This window comes from Scyliorhinus canicula, chromosome 18, assembly GCF_902713615.1.
Source record: "Scyliorhinus canicula chromosome 18, sScyCan1.1, whole genome shotgun sequence".
Taxonomy (NCBI): Eukaryota; Metazoa; Chordata; class Chondrichthyes; order Carcharhiniformes; family Scyliorhinidae; genus Scyliorhinus; species Scyliorhinus canicula.
In genome coordinates, this window is record NC_052163.1 from 98,879,865 (window position 1) to 98,895,567 (window position 15,703).

The 15,703-nt window shown below is 47.4% G+C and overlaps 1 protein-coding gene across 1 annotated transcript in view; it reads right to left on the minus strand.

The window, feature by feature from the left end:
• Nucleotides 1-15,703, minus strand: part of fbn2b (fibrillin 2b) — a 310,225-nt gene that overhangs the window by 212,829 nt on the left and 81,693 nt on the right. Inside the window, exon 8 of the mRNA XM_038776744.1 lies at nucleotides 5,142-5,267. Coding sequence (XP_038632672.1) covers nucleotides 5,142-5,267 — 126 coding nt within the window. The remainder of the gene's footprint in view (nucleotides 1-5,141; nucleotides 5,268-15,703) is intronic.

The following is a 15,703-nucleotide window of genomic DNA, read 5'->3' on the forward strand; positions in this document are numbered from 1 at the left end:
TCTGCATCATTTTGTCTTTGTTCAAAAATGTCTTCTTGGACTGGGACATCTGGTAACAAGTAACTGTGAAAGCCCCCGAAGCATTTTTTAGAAAAGCTTTTGTTCCGATTCATGAACTCTGTGGTGTTGCACATTTAAGCTGCCATAAGAATCGCCAAGGTTTCAAAGGATATTGTTGACTGATGGGTTACAGACACACACACACGGTTAGTTTATGGGCACAGTATTGATGTGTATAATTTGTGATAGACTGGCTCAGATGAAAGTACTGACACTCCCCTTGTTCTGGCTTTTGAACAAAGAATGTAGTTCAGAGAGAAACTTCATACGGCATTCTGACTCTAAGATAAATGTTGAAGTTGTGCAGCCAACAGTCAATGGTCAGCTGCTCAGGACATACATTGGGGGGGGGGGGGCTGCTGCGGCCGAGAGTGCGCGGGGGGGGCCTTTCAGGTTTGGGGGGGGGGGGGGGGGGGCAGGGGGCAGGGTTGGGGATCAATGGAGGGTCCTGGGTGCAAGACGTCGCTGTTTGTCAATCTAACACCCTCTCCCAATTCCTTACAGGTATTGAACGGTAAGGACGGTATTTTGGGCCCTGCAGAACAGGCCCTAGTTGTGCTGCTGGTAGGCCAGGCGGTCAGACGCTGGAGACGGCAGCAGCAGCAGCGTCTGTAGAGGCCCGAGGTGGCAGCCCATCTGCCGGACCCCGACCCACACCCCGAGGACCCAGCTGCCTATCAGGCTAGGGTGAGACCCAGAGGGGGGAGGCCAGCGACGGTTCAGGATGTACAGGCGTCGCTGGTCATTCAAACAGTTGGTGGACAGTGTTTGCCACAGGAGGCTCCGCCGCAACAACGAGACGTTGTGGCACCTGTGCCATGTCCCCGCAGACCTGCCATCACGTGGAGGAGGAGGATACCCACGCTCTCTCCCATTAAGGTCACCCTCCACAACCTGGCACAGCAGTGGGATGTCGTTCTGGAGGATTGGGATGAGGAACATGTGGCGCTCTCAGAGGATGAGGAAGAGGTGGATGAGGATGAGGATGATGAGGACGAGCTGGTTCAGCAGGGGCTGGAGAACAATCCCAGGAATGAACTGGGGGACCAGCCAGAGGCGGCAGCGCCAAGGGTCCATCAAGCCCGGAGGGCCAGGGAAGCTCTCATACTCGCCTGCTTCATATAGGACATGGCCTGGTCCGTCATTGCTACCTTCTCAAAACCCGTCCCCCATTTCCTACTCTACGAGGTATGTGTTGCATCACTCCAGGGTGCTAGGACTATGTCGGTACTGTGACTGTCGAGGGCAGTTGGGGGTGGTGCTGATAACCCTCAGAGAGCTTAGCGCCGGTGCTCCTCAATCTATGCCATAGTCTGACCCCTGCCTCTCTGCTGAGAGCTCACTCACACCCATCACATGCCCACGGTGTGCCCCGGTGGGGGTCCACGCCTAAGTGACAGAGGCGTTAGACTGGTTGTGGTGAATGGTTGCTAATGTTTCACAGGCGCCCAACAATGCTCCATTGTCTCAATGGTGCCACCCCACTCTCCCCTCCACCTCCTCCTCACCCTCTACCTGCCCTGTCCCACCCCTCTCCCCCCCTCCCCCCTCCCCCCTCCCCCAGTGCCCTAAGTGATCCTCGACTCGCTTGGCCTTCCTAGCTCTACCGCTACATCTAGGTGTGTCCACACAATGCACATCAGAGGTGGAGGCATCCAGCTGTTTACCATGTCCCAGGCCTTTGATGCACCTGGCAGGCATCCTCTGGGGGGGGGGGGGGGGGGGGGGGGTTTGGTGTCAACTCACCTGTGCTGCCCGGTGTAGGTCGTTGACCTTCTTGCGGCACTGGAGACCAGTCCTCCTGGTCACGCTTCCCACTTTGTCCCAGGCGGCACTCGCTGCCCTGTTTCTCACCCTCCGGGACCCTCGGGGGAACAGGAGATCCCTCTTTGCCTCGGCCGCATCTAGGAGCCTCCTAGGTCCACGTCTCCAAACCTTGGAGCCGGCCGTCTCGGTGTCATAGCTGCGAACTGGGTGGGATTGGTGCAAGTGCTGTCCAAATGCTGCTCGACCTTGTTAGTGGGGTGCTGGCGAGTGAGGTCATTTGAGGGGTGAAGCCTGTGGGGACTCGTTAAGTGGACTAATTAACGTTGTACTGTGTTGCCTGTCTCGCCAGGATGAGCGTCAAGAAGCTTATGGCAGTTCCCACTCGCTACCACGCTTAGAAATCTTTCTGGAGAATCGCGCCCACACCTAGGGCCCTGTATCCGAGCAAGAGGCCATATTTAGGATGCTGTACGTCAGCAAGAAACCAAATCTAGGACCCTGTACCCCAGTAGGAGGCCAAAGACAGGGCCCTGTACCTCAGTAAGAGGCCCTTTACCCCACAATAAAGCCATATCCAGAGCTCGGATCTGACTTGAAGCCATATCCCCAGGCCCAGTGTCTGGCAAGAGACCATATCCACGGACCCTGTGGCCCAGCAAGTGGCCATATCCAAGGATCCATACCCCAGCAAGAGACCATAGTGAGGAGTCCATACATGAGGTAAGCCAATGTTACTGGAATCATAACCCAGCAAGAGTTAATGCCCAGGGAATAGCAGACCAGTGAGTGATAGTGCCTTCAAATTATGGGAGAGAAAGTACATGTGTAATAATATCTGACATGAAAAAAATCAACAATTGTTCCAGCAGGATCTCCTCGCTCCTGGAATCTGGGGCGGGATTCTCCGCTCCCTGACACCGATTCCGTAATCGGCGATCGGGCGGAGAATCCTTTTCACAGTGGGCACCTTTTTTTGCATGCTCCATACCCTTTGAAACGGCATCAGCGTGGCGCGCACCACTGGGATGGCCTCAGGACGTCACCTAAAGGTCCGTCCCCGATGCACGACCCCCGATGGGCCAAGTTCCAGACTGCTCAGTTGACCTATGGTCTCAGTGGTCGGGAACCCAGCGTGGCGGCTGCGGACTGTGTCCAGCGTCGCCACATTCGGGCAGAAGGCGTGGTGCTGGCCGGGAGGGCTTCGGCGAGGGCTGGGGGGACTGGTGGGGGGTGATGAGGGGGTATCCAGGGGGGAACTATCTGGCAGGTCAGGTCCGCACAACGCCATGTTCTACAGCGCGACCACTGCAGGTCATCGTCATGCGCATGCGCGGCCACGAACCCGGCAATTCTCCGGCCGTTTATTTCGTGGAGGCCGGGAATTTTACGTGTCGCGGCTGCTAGCCTCTCACCAACCAGAGGATCGGTGCTGGGGGCGATTTTTCCCACGTAAAACGCCACAGATCCTCCAGACATAGCCCCAAAATCGGAGAATCCCGGCCCTGGTCTTTTACGTTTATTGTCACCTGGATTCTATTTCCTGATTAACATTTTCCCCTCCTGAATTCTTGATATAGTGCTGTAGGGCTGTGAGTCTTCACTGATGGTGAAAGGGCGCAGGGTCAGTTGGATAATCTGCTCGGCACATAAACGGAGACTTTGATTTGGAATGTGACTTTCACATAGTGCAACAAAGAGTGGTTTGTGTGGCGGAAAGAGAATGAGTTACTCGAGTCCCTAACCACTCATATAACTGGTACCTTCTCAAAGCTAGGCTCAGCTCCAAACTCCCATTCCAACACTGGCAGAAATATTTGGAACAAAAGCATTCCAGCCTTATCCAAACTCAAACCTGCAAAGTATTTGATTTTTGGCTCACTTTGAAATAATCATGTTGGAACGTTTCGGACCTTTCATTGGCACAGAATGCTTCCTGAGCACTGTTAGCAACTACAGGCTGAATCACCAGGTTTAAATAGAGAACACACATTGATTCAAAGCTTTTAAATAATGCAGAACACTGAAGCCCTGGAGCCAGAAATTACCGAGTCAATGGGTTTATTTTTTGGTAAATTAACATTCCCAGATTAAGAAGCAATGGAGGATGCACAAACATTTGGAACACTGGGGCCAATGACTGGTTCCCTACAGTGATTGGCTCCTGACAGGACGGATTCCAACATGCATTCATTTCTGACTCCCTCAGTGATTGGCTCCCTCAGTAATTGGTCCCCGACAGTGATTGGTCCCCAACAGTGATTGGTCCCCGACAATGATTAGCTCCGTACAATGATTGGCTTCCTACAGTGATTGGTCCCCGACAGTGATTGGTCTCTGACAATGGTTAGCTCCCTACAATGATTGGCTTCCTACAGTGATTGACTCCCTACAGTGATTGGTCCCCTACAGTGATTGGTCCCTTACAGTGATTGGTCCCTTACAGTGATTGGTCCCCTACAGTGATTGGTCCCCTACAGTGATTGGTCTCTGACAATGATTAGCTCCCTACATTGATTGGTCCCCTGCAGTGATTGGCTTCCTACAGTGATTGGCTCCCTTAGTGATTGGTCCCATACAGTGATTGGTCCCCTACAGTGATTGGTCCCCTACAGTGATTGGTCCCCTACAGTGATTGGTCCCCTACAATGATTGGTCCCCTACAGTGATTGGTCCCCTACAATGATTGGTCCCCTACAATGATTGGTCCCCCACAGTGATTGGTTCCCTATAGTGTTTGGTCTCTTACAGTGATTGGTCCCTTACAGTGATTGGTCCCCTACAGTGATTGGTCCCCTACAGTGATTGGTCCCTTACAGTGATTGGTCCCCTACAGTGATTGGTCTCCTACAGTGATTGGTCCCCTACAGTGATTGGTCTCTGACAATGATTAGCTCCCTACATTGATTGGTCCCCTGCAGTGATTGGCTTCCTACAGTGATTGGCTCCCTTAGTGTTTGGTCCCCTACAGTGATTGGTCCCCTACAGTGATTGGTCCCCTGCAGTGATTGGTCTCCTGCAGTGATTGGTCTCCTGCAGTGATTGGTCTCCTGCAGTGATTGGTCTCAGACAATGATTAGCTCCCTATATTGATTGGTCCCTTGCAGTGATTGGCTTCCCACAGTGATTGGCTCCCTTAGTGATTGGTCCCCTACAGTGATTGGTCCCTTACAGTGATTGGTCCCCCACAGTGATTGGTCCCCCACAGTGATTGGCCCCCTACAGTAATTGGATCCATACAATGATTGACTCCCGACAGTGATTGGCTCCCTACAATGACAGGCACTGCTTTTTATTGAAGGATCTGTCAGACTTACCAATACACCTGGAGCCGTCCAGGCTTGTGATGAAGTCGCGTGGACAGTTGCAGACGTAGCTACCAACCGTGTTTGAGCATTCGCCCCCATCGCAAACTCCAGAAATGGTGCTGCACTCATCAATATCTGGAACGTGGAAGACAGAAAAATCAAAATATGGACAGAGAGCTGGAAAAGCATTGACAATAAGCCAAGGTTATTGAACATTGATTTAAAGACCTTGAATGTCACTGATCCATCTTAAAACACACTGGCAACTGATGTGTATTTTGTTAAAGAAACTCTACATAAATATAGAAATTCTGGGTGTTGGTGAAATGCAAGTTAGTGGGGTGAAAGTTTAAACTTGTTATTCCGCATCAAGAGAAGGCAGAGTTTCAGCTGTGTTATCAAGGAGACAGTGATATGGCCAATTTCCCATGGGCCTATTGGTGTGCCTCCTAGTGAGCTATTTGTAATCTGTCAGGACATCATCAAATCATCAACAAATGATGGTGGCGCAGTGGTTAGCACTGCTTCCCCACAGTGCCAAGGACCCCGGTTCACCCCCGGCACTGGGTCACTGTCTGCATGGAGTTTGAACATTCTCCCTTAGCTCTTTACATTTAGATCAGCAGTTATCAATTTTTGCTTCCATTGCTTGTGATTGTCACACAGAGATACACACTTTCACTCATTCTCATTCGCACGTAAACAATCACACACTCACATTTATCCATCTCACCATGTCTCATGCACATCCAAGTATCCCTCTTCTCATCCTCACACCATCGTCGACAACGCAAACCGCCCTCACCCTCAATCCCTCTCACAGCCACATACTCACTCACTCACTTCATTAAAAACAGAATAAAACAATACAACACAAGATACCCATTCACCAAATAAGGAATGTTCAAACCAATGAAGCTGTACTGTTAGGCTGAGAGAAAGAAAACTCTGAAGAAGATCTTCAAACTTCATGTGAATTGAGCTGATCGACATTGTCTATGATGTATTCAAGGACACGAGTGGGGAAATGGATACTGAATTTACAGAGTTGCAGATTAACTTCTCCTTGAAGACAGTCTGATACAATAGAGCTTTATCTGAAACACTCAGGAGCCTAGATGAGTGACGCTAAGTACATTTATGTCTAAAACACCAGTTTAGCAAGTATGCACAATATATATGACAAACTCTGAGAGAGTCCACCATTTGTCAGGTGGTGATAGACTGATTTTAGTTAAAGGAAAAAGTGACCGAGTACTGATTGTAGAATTTAGGCCTGGTGGTTTACTGAAACAGCCTGAGGCTTAAAATACTAATTTATATAGAATTGTCAATGTTAGTTGATGGTATTCATGAAGGCTTGATCATGTGACATCTGACCACACGACATCTGCATTTATTTTGTACAGAACAATTCCCCACCTTAGCTTGTGGTACAGCTGCTGCACGAGATGTTCTGAAAACTGGGAGGGGGGTTGCTAATAATGAGCAGGTGGAGAGGGGAAAGTTTAAACTTTTATTCATCCAAGGTGTGTGGACTTCGCTGGCTGGGCCAGCGCTGATAGCCCATCCATAATTGCCCTTGAGAAGGTGGTGGTGAGCTGCCTTCTTGCTTACGGACTGAGAAAAAGACAAGGCTCCAGATTCAATGGGATTTTTAAAAGGCTCCGTCTCTCTCCTTATCTCCTTGGATTTGGGGTTGTGTGTGAAAACCACAACTCTGAACTTGGAGCTTCAGTCAGAGTCGATCTGTACTTAGGCCTCGATTTTTCCTACAGGTTGGGAGCGCAGAGTCGGGCCATTTCCCAGCTTTGCCAGCCTGACCCAGGAGGAAATGCCGGAAGATGGGTTTTCCGTTCCTTGGGAGCAGGGATCTCTGCAGAGGAGGGCTGGGTTACACCTTTCCTGGTGCACAACACTTTGTCAAAGATTTCAAAAAGGCATTAAAACAAAGAAAAAAGACTTCCACCCCTCCTCCTTGACCCCTTTGGAACCCCTAAACACTCCCAATGCTCCATCAATGCTAACCCATGCCACCTTGTCCTCTACTCAGCCCCATGATACCTCATAGCCTCCATGCAAACTTATGTCCCTCCACATATTCCCCCCCCCAGCCCTCTATAGCCTCATGTGTCAACTTAAGTCAACCAATGTTCCCACCCGCCACCCTTTACCCTTACATCTATGATGCCAACTCACCCTGTATCCACCATGAACAAACTTCAGAAGCCATGCTGAGATTAAATAAAGTTCTCTGTGTCTATTGCAGACTTTTTTTTCAAATACTCTCATTCATAAAAACGTATTCACTACATTTACATTCCTTCAACTACATAATCCCTAAGAAAAGTAAATATTTATTTTAAGCTCTTAATCCAATATAAAAACAAGCATTGGAATTCATAGTCCCACTTCAGAGTCCATAGCCAATTGGAGCTGTCAACCAAACTATGAAATGGGAGGCACCCCACTGTGATATTGGAAGATTGTTGCTTCTTCCAGTGAAAGTCCTTGATTTCCAACCGAGGTTCCTGATTAGCCCAGCAGTGGAAACAATCTTTCACTATTTACCCACAGCAATGTCCACAGTTTATTTGTGTTCACACACTCCAACATTGACTACTCCTTTGGGCATTGCTCCCACTCCCCTTGTTTCTGCTGTTTCTCCCATGATTAGATCATTTAGCACCTTGAGCCTGGTACACTATTATATCTTGACTGTTCCTATATCTAGAACATAGAACATAGAACAGTACAGCACAGAACAGGCCCTTCGGCCCTCAATGTTGTGCCGAGCCATGATCACCCTACTCAAACCCACGTATCCACCCTATACCCGTAACCCCCCCTTAACCTTACTTTTATTAGGACACTACGGGCAATTTAGCATGGCCAATCCACCTAACCCGCACATCTTTGGACTGTGGGAGGAAACCGGAGCACCCGGGGGAAACCCACGCACACAGGGGGAGGACGTGCAGACTCCACACAGACAGTGACCCAGCCGGGAATCGAACCTGGGACCCTGGAGCTGTGAAGCATTTATGCTAACCATAAATGCTTCATTTATGTAAAGTAAAGTGTACTTTACTTCCATTTGTTTCCTATCCCTTGGAACCTTACAGAGAAAAAAAATCAAACAACTTCTGCCTTGAAAATTTGAATTGACTCAGTATTCTAATACCTGTTTGCGAAGATAGTTCTAGATTTCCACCATCCTTTGTGTGAGAAAGTGTTTTCTGAATTCATGCCTTAATGGTCTTGCTCTCATTTTAAGATTAGGCCCCTTTTTCTGGGGTTCCTTACCACAGAGGATTGTTCCACAGTATCCACTATATCGAATCCTTTTATGATTTTGAACACCTTGATTTGATCACAGCTCAACCAACTAACTTAAATGGAATGCAAGCCAAGGTAATGAAATCAAAAATTAACCCTTTTAGGCCTGGTATCATTCTGGTGAATCTGCTAGGTACCTCTCAGGGCACAAGGTTTGGTGCTCAAAAGTAAACACAATACTCCAGATGAGGTCTGTACAACCTCTGTATTTTTTTTTTAACAATCAAGTCAAGTTGACTGCTGAGGAAAGACTGAGCTCTCCCATGACAATCTTTCACCCTCCTAAGCGGGTTTTGACCTAAAGATATGCGCTGGGCTTGCGATGATGCAACGATCCCAGCAGTGTCCTTCATGCCTGCAGTGTTTGGCAATGTGCATATGTTTTAAATATCACTCAAAGCTCAAGAGAGCAGATGTCAGTCATCCCCCTCCAATTCTAAATGACGGACATTTGATATAATTTGTAGAATTACACAAGTTTTCCCTAAAGCGATGTGTTTTTAATCACCCCCTCAAACATTCATAAACAAACTTTTTCAATCAGAGCTTTCAAAATACCCCGTCCTGAGCAGCCTGGCATGCCCGATACATTTGTTCTAGCTTTTGACGTAATTCTTGGCCAGATGCCAAAAAAAATGTACTATTTTTTCCACCCTGGTCATTTAGCTAAATTGGAACTGATTTCAATCATCTCTTTGCTCCTTTGCCAGAGCCTGGTCCACACAGATATCAGCTCCAGTCAAAGCCAATACAAATATTATCACATCCCACATATTGTCCACTTCTGGAACTGACTCGGTGTGTGTCCCCTTTTCTCTTCACACCCCGCTGCCCACAATCGCCCCGGGTCTTTAAAGTTGCTGGAAACGCTCAGCATTTTGGCTCTCTTGAACCATTTGTTGCTGTTACTACTTCTCTCACAAGCTCTTGTTTTCACATGTTAAGCTGCTATTAGTCGTTCGCCTAAGTGGTTCCATTCAACACTTCATTGCTCAGTATGCACTAATCCTGCCATGACGAGCTAAACTGAGATTCCTACATGCAGCTTCTTAAAGTGCGCTAGGTGTGACAATCAAAGTATAGATTTTGCTATTCCTTTACATTTTCAGGAACCTCACTAGCAATCAAGTAGACAAGTCCCCTCTCTCACAACTGCTTTTGGCTCACCAATTACCAAGGTAATTGTTACTTATTGTCATGGAAACCAAATGATAAGAGAGAACAAATATATATGTAAAATATATATGCGCATGTCCCAACACTTCACATCCAATAAATTACTTTTAAGTGCAGTCACAGTTATACAGGAAAAGAAGACAGCCAAACACAGCAAGGTCTCTCAAACGATAAATTAAATATATGAAGGCTTGAATGCATTTGGTGGCGTTTCGTGAAGGAGGAATGTTGGCTAGGATATCAGGAGAACTCCATACTCTTCTTCAAATAGTGCCAGAGAATTTTCGACACCAATCCAGACAGACACACTTGGTCTGGGTTAGCTGCTGAAGATCTGATGGAGGCTTGAACCCACTATCATCTGACTCAGTGTGAAGACGATATCAACTGAACCAAAGTCACACGCAAGAATGACTTGCAGGTGCGGACCATACTCATGACTGCGGATAAAACTGTTCTGGAAACAGCTGAGACTATGAAAATGAGACTGGGTATTCAGTTGTGTCAGAGGTGACACTGCACCATGTTCCTTCATATCTTGGCCATTTACCCACTTCCCCGTTCCAAGGTAAAAGGGAAGGGAACAGAAAACATTCACATTCATAGAATCCCTACAGTGCAGAAGGAGGCCATTCAGCCCATCGGGTGTCCACCAATTCTCTGAAATAGCACCCTAACTAGGCCCGCGCCCCCGCCCTATCCCCGTAACCCCAACTAACCAGCACCCACGCCCTCACCCTGTACCCCAACTAACAGACAATTTAGCATGGCCAATCCACCTAACCTGCACATCTTTTTTAAAAAATTTATTATTTTTTCCAATTAAGGGGCAATTTAGAGTGGCCAATCTACCTACCCTGCACATCTTTGGGTTGTGGGGGTGAAACCCATGCAGACACGGGGAGAATGTGCAAACTCCACACAGACAGTGACCCAGGGCCGGGATTCGAACCCGGGTCCTCAGCGCCGTAGGCAGCAATGCTAACCACTGTGCCACCGTGCTGCCCCCTAACCTGCACATCTTTGGACTGTGGGAGGAAACCGGAGCACCCAGAGGAAACCCACAAGACATGAGGAGAATGTGCAAACTCGACACATTCACCAAAGGTCAGATTCGAACCTGGGTCCTTGGCACTGTGAGGCAGCAGTGCTTACCACTGTGCCACCATGGACATTGTACAGTCACGAACATGCATAGTGCTTTACAATCAATGGCTGTTATGGCTGTTTTAACATAGGTAAATTGTGGAGATAAGACTAATATTAAACATGCTGACGGTCTGGAAACTACACCATTGTCTTAGTTACTAGATCAGATCACTCTGAACCCAAATTGGATGGCCTTCCCAATTGTTGTGACGAGATAATCCAGAACTGGAAGTCATATAGTCTCAGGGTAAGGTGTCAATCAGTTAAGATTGTGATATGGTGTTGTGAACATTTTGAAGGCTGTGGATACTCAGTTGCTGAATATATTCAAGACTGAGATTGTTAGATTTTTGGATAACTAAGCGAATATGTAGGACATAGAGATAGCGGGTAGGAGAGTGGAGTTGAAGTTAAAGTTCAGCTATGACCTTATTGAATGACAAATCAGGTTCGATGGGCCTTATAGGCAACTCCTGCTCCTGTTTCCTACCTTCACCTGAATCCAAAGTAACGACAAATTTACTCATGAGAATTCGGACTTAGCCAGATACGCAATGACACATTAGCACTCCAGCAGCATTCTCTTAAAACATTGTTTATGCCCCAGAGAACTGAACTCATTTCATCAGAAAAGCAGGAACAACAGGTAGGCTATAATCAACCAGTCCCAAATATGACATTTGCCTCCGTCGCTCTCTCTCGGATGCACACACACTCTTCTGATCAGAATTTTCCGACTGTTCATGCTGGCAGGATCTTCCGGCCCCGCTGATGGTGCCCCTCTGCCACGGGTTACCAGGCAGCAAGGGTGCATTCAATGGGAAACCCCATTGACAATGGTGGCAGCAAAACATCCCACCACTGGCCAATGGCTGGCCACCTTCGCCACCACACAAATACACGGCGGGTTGTGAGGAAAATTCTGCCCTCGATGTCTCGCTCACGTGCACAGGTACTTAAAATCTCTGCTTCTTATAAAATGTGTCTCCAGTCTGACTCTCCCTTCCACGTCCTGTGCCACCATTCAGTGCCCTGCCTGCTGCCATATATTCTGGATCACTGCTTTCCTTCCTCTCTCCCCATTTCCGAACTCCCCCAAAATTCTGCATCTTTAAGAGTGTTATCCTCCCTGCACCTCAGACTATGTCCACCACCCCCACCCTCAAACCCTGTCTAATTTTCATTCTTTACACTAACTGCCTGGCTCCAATTCTCATGTACTCAAGCTTAGTTTGGGTCTTTCCTCATCTTCATCTACTACATTTTCTAATCGTCATCTCCAAAATGTCTCCTCTTATCCCCACCGCCTTGATTTTCACATTCTTCCCCCTCCCTCGCACACACGTTCCCCAACCTTCTTCGATGGTCTGGCATTCTCCATCTCTGGTATATTTCTAGTTCTGGAGTAGGTGACAGTTCATTCTCCCCACTGAGCCCACAAAAACTATTTCCAAAGGGTTGGCAGATACACTGTGTGCCATTGTATACATATTTAGAACCATATCTTAAATGCAAATTATCCTTCCCAATTGTGCATGTGGATGTTGGAGATAGTAATTAAATATCAACACTTGGAAGGTTTCACTGCAGTATCAGCTCCATCTGGACAAATATTTGGCTTTCCTCTCCTGCCTTCTCTCAGAAGGCAATGACTACTGTTGAGGTACATGTCATAGCCCAGTGCACAGGACCTACAGGGCAGGGATGATCGTCTTCCCTGTGTCCCTAGTGCGGTATGAGCTCCCTCGTTAAGTGGGCTGGGTAAGCTCTACCTATATTGCATATAAGGTCGGCCAGTCCGGCACCGACCATTAAGACCTGGTTGGGATCTACCGGGAGCTGTGTTTATAGCCTTGTAACTAAACTTATATTTCTTTAAGTCAACTCTGTGTAGGGTGGCAAGGTGGTTAGCACTGCTGCTTCATGGCGCCGAGAACCTGGGTTCGATCCTGGACCCAGGTCACTGACTGTACTGAGTTTGCACATTCTCCCCGTGTCTATGTGGGTCTCACCCCCACAACCCAAAGGTGTGCAGGGTGTAGTGATATCATAGTAAGAAGTCTTACAACACCAGGTTAAAATCCAACAGGTTTGTTTCGAACACGAGCTTTCGGAGCACAGCTCCTTCCTCAGGTGAATTCACCTGAGCAGTGCTCCGAAAGCTCGTGTTTGAAACAAACCTGTTGGACTTTAACCTGGTGTTGTAAGACTTCTTACTGTGCTCACCCCAGTCCAACGCCAGCATCTCCGCATCATAGTGATATCATGGCTGTGCTATAATTCACCAACTGACCACTAGGAGTCTCACTAGTATACAGGTGAATGTTAAAGTCAGCTGACCCCTCAGGCTGGCTTGAGGAAGTCAAAGAGAGTGGCTGCTTGTGCATGATTTTACTGTTTTTTCATCTGTTCTCTTGCATTAACCTACAGTTAATGTTAATAAATCGTTTACAGCTTTAACTACAAGTGTTCTTGCAATAAATCAGACCACTGACAATAACATTACACAGGATCGGTGGATTGGACACACTAAATTGCCCCTTAATTAGAAAAAAAGAATTGGGTACTCTAAAATTTGAAAAAAAAGACAATTCAGTGTGGTCTCTCTGTGACTCATAAAAATAAAGTATTTGCAGTACATGTTCTTCAGCTCATCAGTCTTACTGGGTACAGTTCCCTGAGCACCAACTCTTGCCAGATATGGTTCCTGGCTTGGTTATAGTTCCCTGGGTGTTGATGCTGGTCGGAGTACTATTCCCTGTATTGCACGGGATGTGGTTATGGCCTGGATTCTTGTCTCTCCAAGAGAATCTGGCAAGAATGGAGGACAAGCCCGGAAATTGCAAGCACAGAGTATGTAAGGGCGGCACGGTAACACAGTGGTTAGCACTGTTGCTTCACAGCGCCAGGGTCCCAGGTTCGATTCCTGGCTTGAGTCAATGTCTGCGCGGAGTCCCCATGTTCTCCCCATGTCTGCGTGGGTTTCCTCTGGGTGCTCCAGTTTCCTCCCACAAATCCCGAAAGACTTGCTTGTTAGTTGAATTGGACACTCTGAATTCTCCCTCAGTGTATCCGAACAGGCACCGGAATGTGGCGACTAGGGGATTTTCACATAACTTAATTGCTGTGTTAATGTAAGCCTACTTGTGACAATAACAAAGATGATTATGTTGGGTGGCACGGTAGCACAATGGTTAGCATTGTTGCTTCACAGCGTTAGAATCCCAGCTCGGGCAGCACGGTGGTGCTGTGGTTGGCACAGCTGCCTCACGGCGCCAAGGTCCCAGGTTCAATCCCGGCTCTGGGTCACTATCCATTTGGAGTTTGCACATTCTCCTCATGTTTGCGTGGGTTTTACCCCCACAATCCAAAGATGCGCAGGTTAGGTGGATTGGCCACGCTAAATTGCCCCTTAATTTGAAAAAATTAATTGGGTGCTCTAAATTTATTTTAAAAAAGGATCGCAGGTTTGATTCCCGGCTTGGGTCATTGTCTGTGCGGAGTTTGCACATTCTCCTCATGTCTGCGTGGGTTTCCTCCCACAAGTCCCAAAAGATGTGCTGTTAGGTGAATTGGACATTCTGAATTCTCCCTCAGTGTACCCGAACAGGCGACGAGGAGACTAGGGGATTCTCAGTAACTTCATTGCAGTGTTAATGTTAGCCTACTTGTGACACTAATAAAGATTAATTTGGGAATAGCGATCACAATTCTGTAAGTTTTAGAATACTCATGGACAAAGACGAGAGTGGTCTTAAAGGAAGAGTGCTAAATTGGGGAAAGGCCAAGTATAACAAAATTCAGCAGGAGCTCGGGAATGTGGATTGGGAGCAGCTGTTTAAGGGTAAATCCACATTTGAAATGTGGGAGTCTTTTAAGGAAAGGTTGATTAGAGTGCAGGACAGACACGTCCCTGTGAAAATGAGGGATAGAAATGGCAAGATTAGGAACCATGGATGACGGGTGGAATTGTGAGACTAGCCATGATGAAAAAGGAAGCATACATAAGATCTAGGCGACTTAAAACTGATGAAGCTTTGGAGGAATATCGGGAAAGTAGGACAAATCTCAAACGCGCAATAAAGAGGGCTAAAAGGGGTCATGAAATAACGTTGACTAACAGGGTTAAGGAAAATCCCAAAGCCTTTTATTCTATATAAGGAGCAAGAGGGCAACTAGAGAAAGGATTGGCCCACTCAAAGACAAAAGAGGGAATTTATGCTTGGAGTCAGAGGAAATGGGTGAGATTCTTAATGAGTACTTTGCATCGGTATTCACCAAGGAGAGGGACATGACGGATGTTGAGGCTAGGGATGGATGTTTAAATACTCTTGGTCAAGTTGTCATACGGAAGGGGGAAGTTTTGGGTATTCTAAAAGGCATTAAGGTGGACAAGTCCCCAGGTCCGGATGGGATCTATCCCAGGTTACTGAGGGAAGCGAGGGACAAAATAGCTTGGGCCTAAACAGATATCTTTGCAGCATCCTTGAGCACGGGTGAGGTCCAGGAGGACCGGAGAATTGCGAATGTTGTCCCTTTGTTTAAGTAGGGTAGCAGGGATAATCCAGGGAATTGTAGACCTGTGAGCTTGACGTCAGTGGTAGGCAAACTGTTGGAGAAGATACTGAGGGATAGGATCTATTCACATTTGGAAGAAAATAGACTTATCAGTGATAGGCAGCATGGTTTTGTGCAGGGACGGTCATGTCTTACAAACCTAATAGAATTCTTTGAGGAAGTGATAAAGTTAATTGATGAGGGAAGGGCTGTAGATGTCATATACATGGACTTCAGTAAAGCGTTTGATAAAGTTTCCCATGGCAGGTTGATGGAAAAAGTGAAGTCGTATGGGGTTCAGGGTGTACTAGCTAGATGGATAAAGAACTGGCTGGGCAACAGGAGACAGA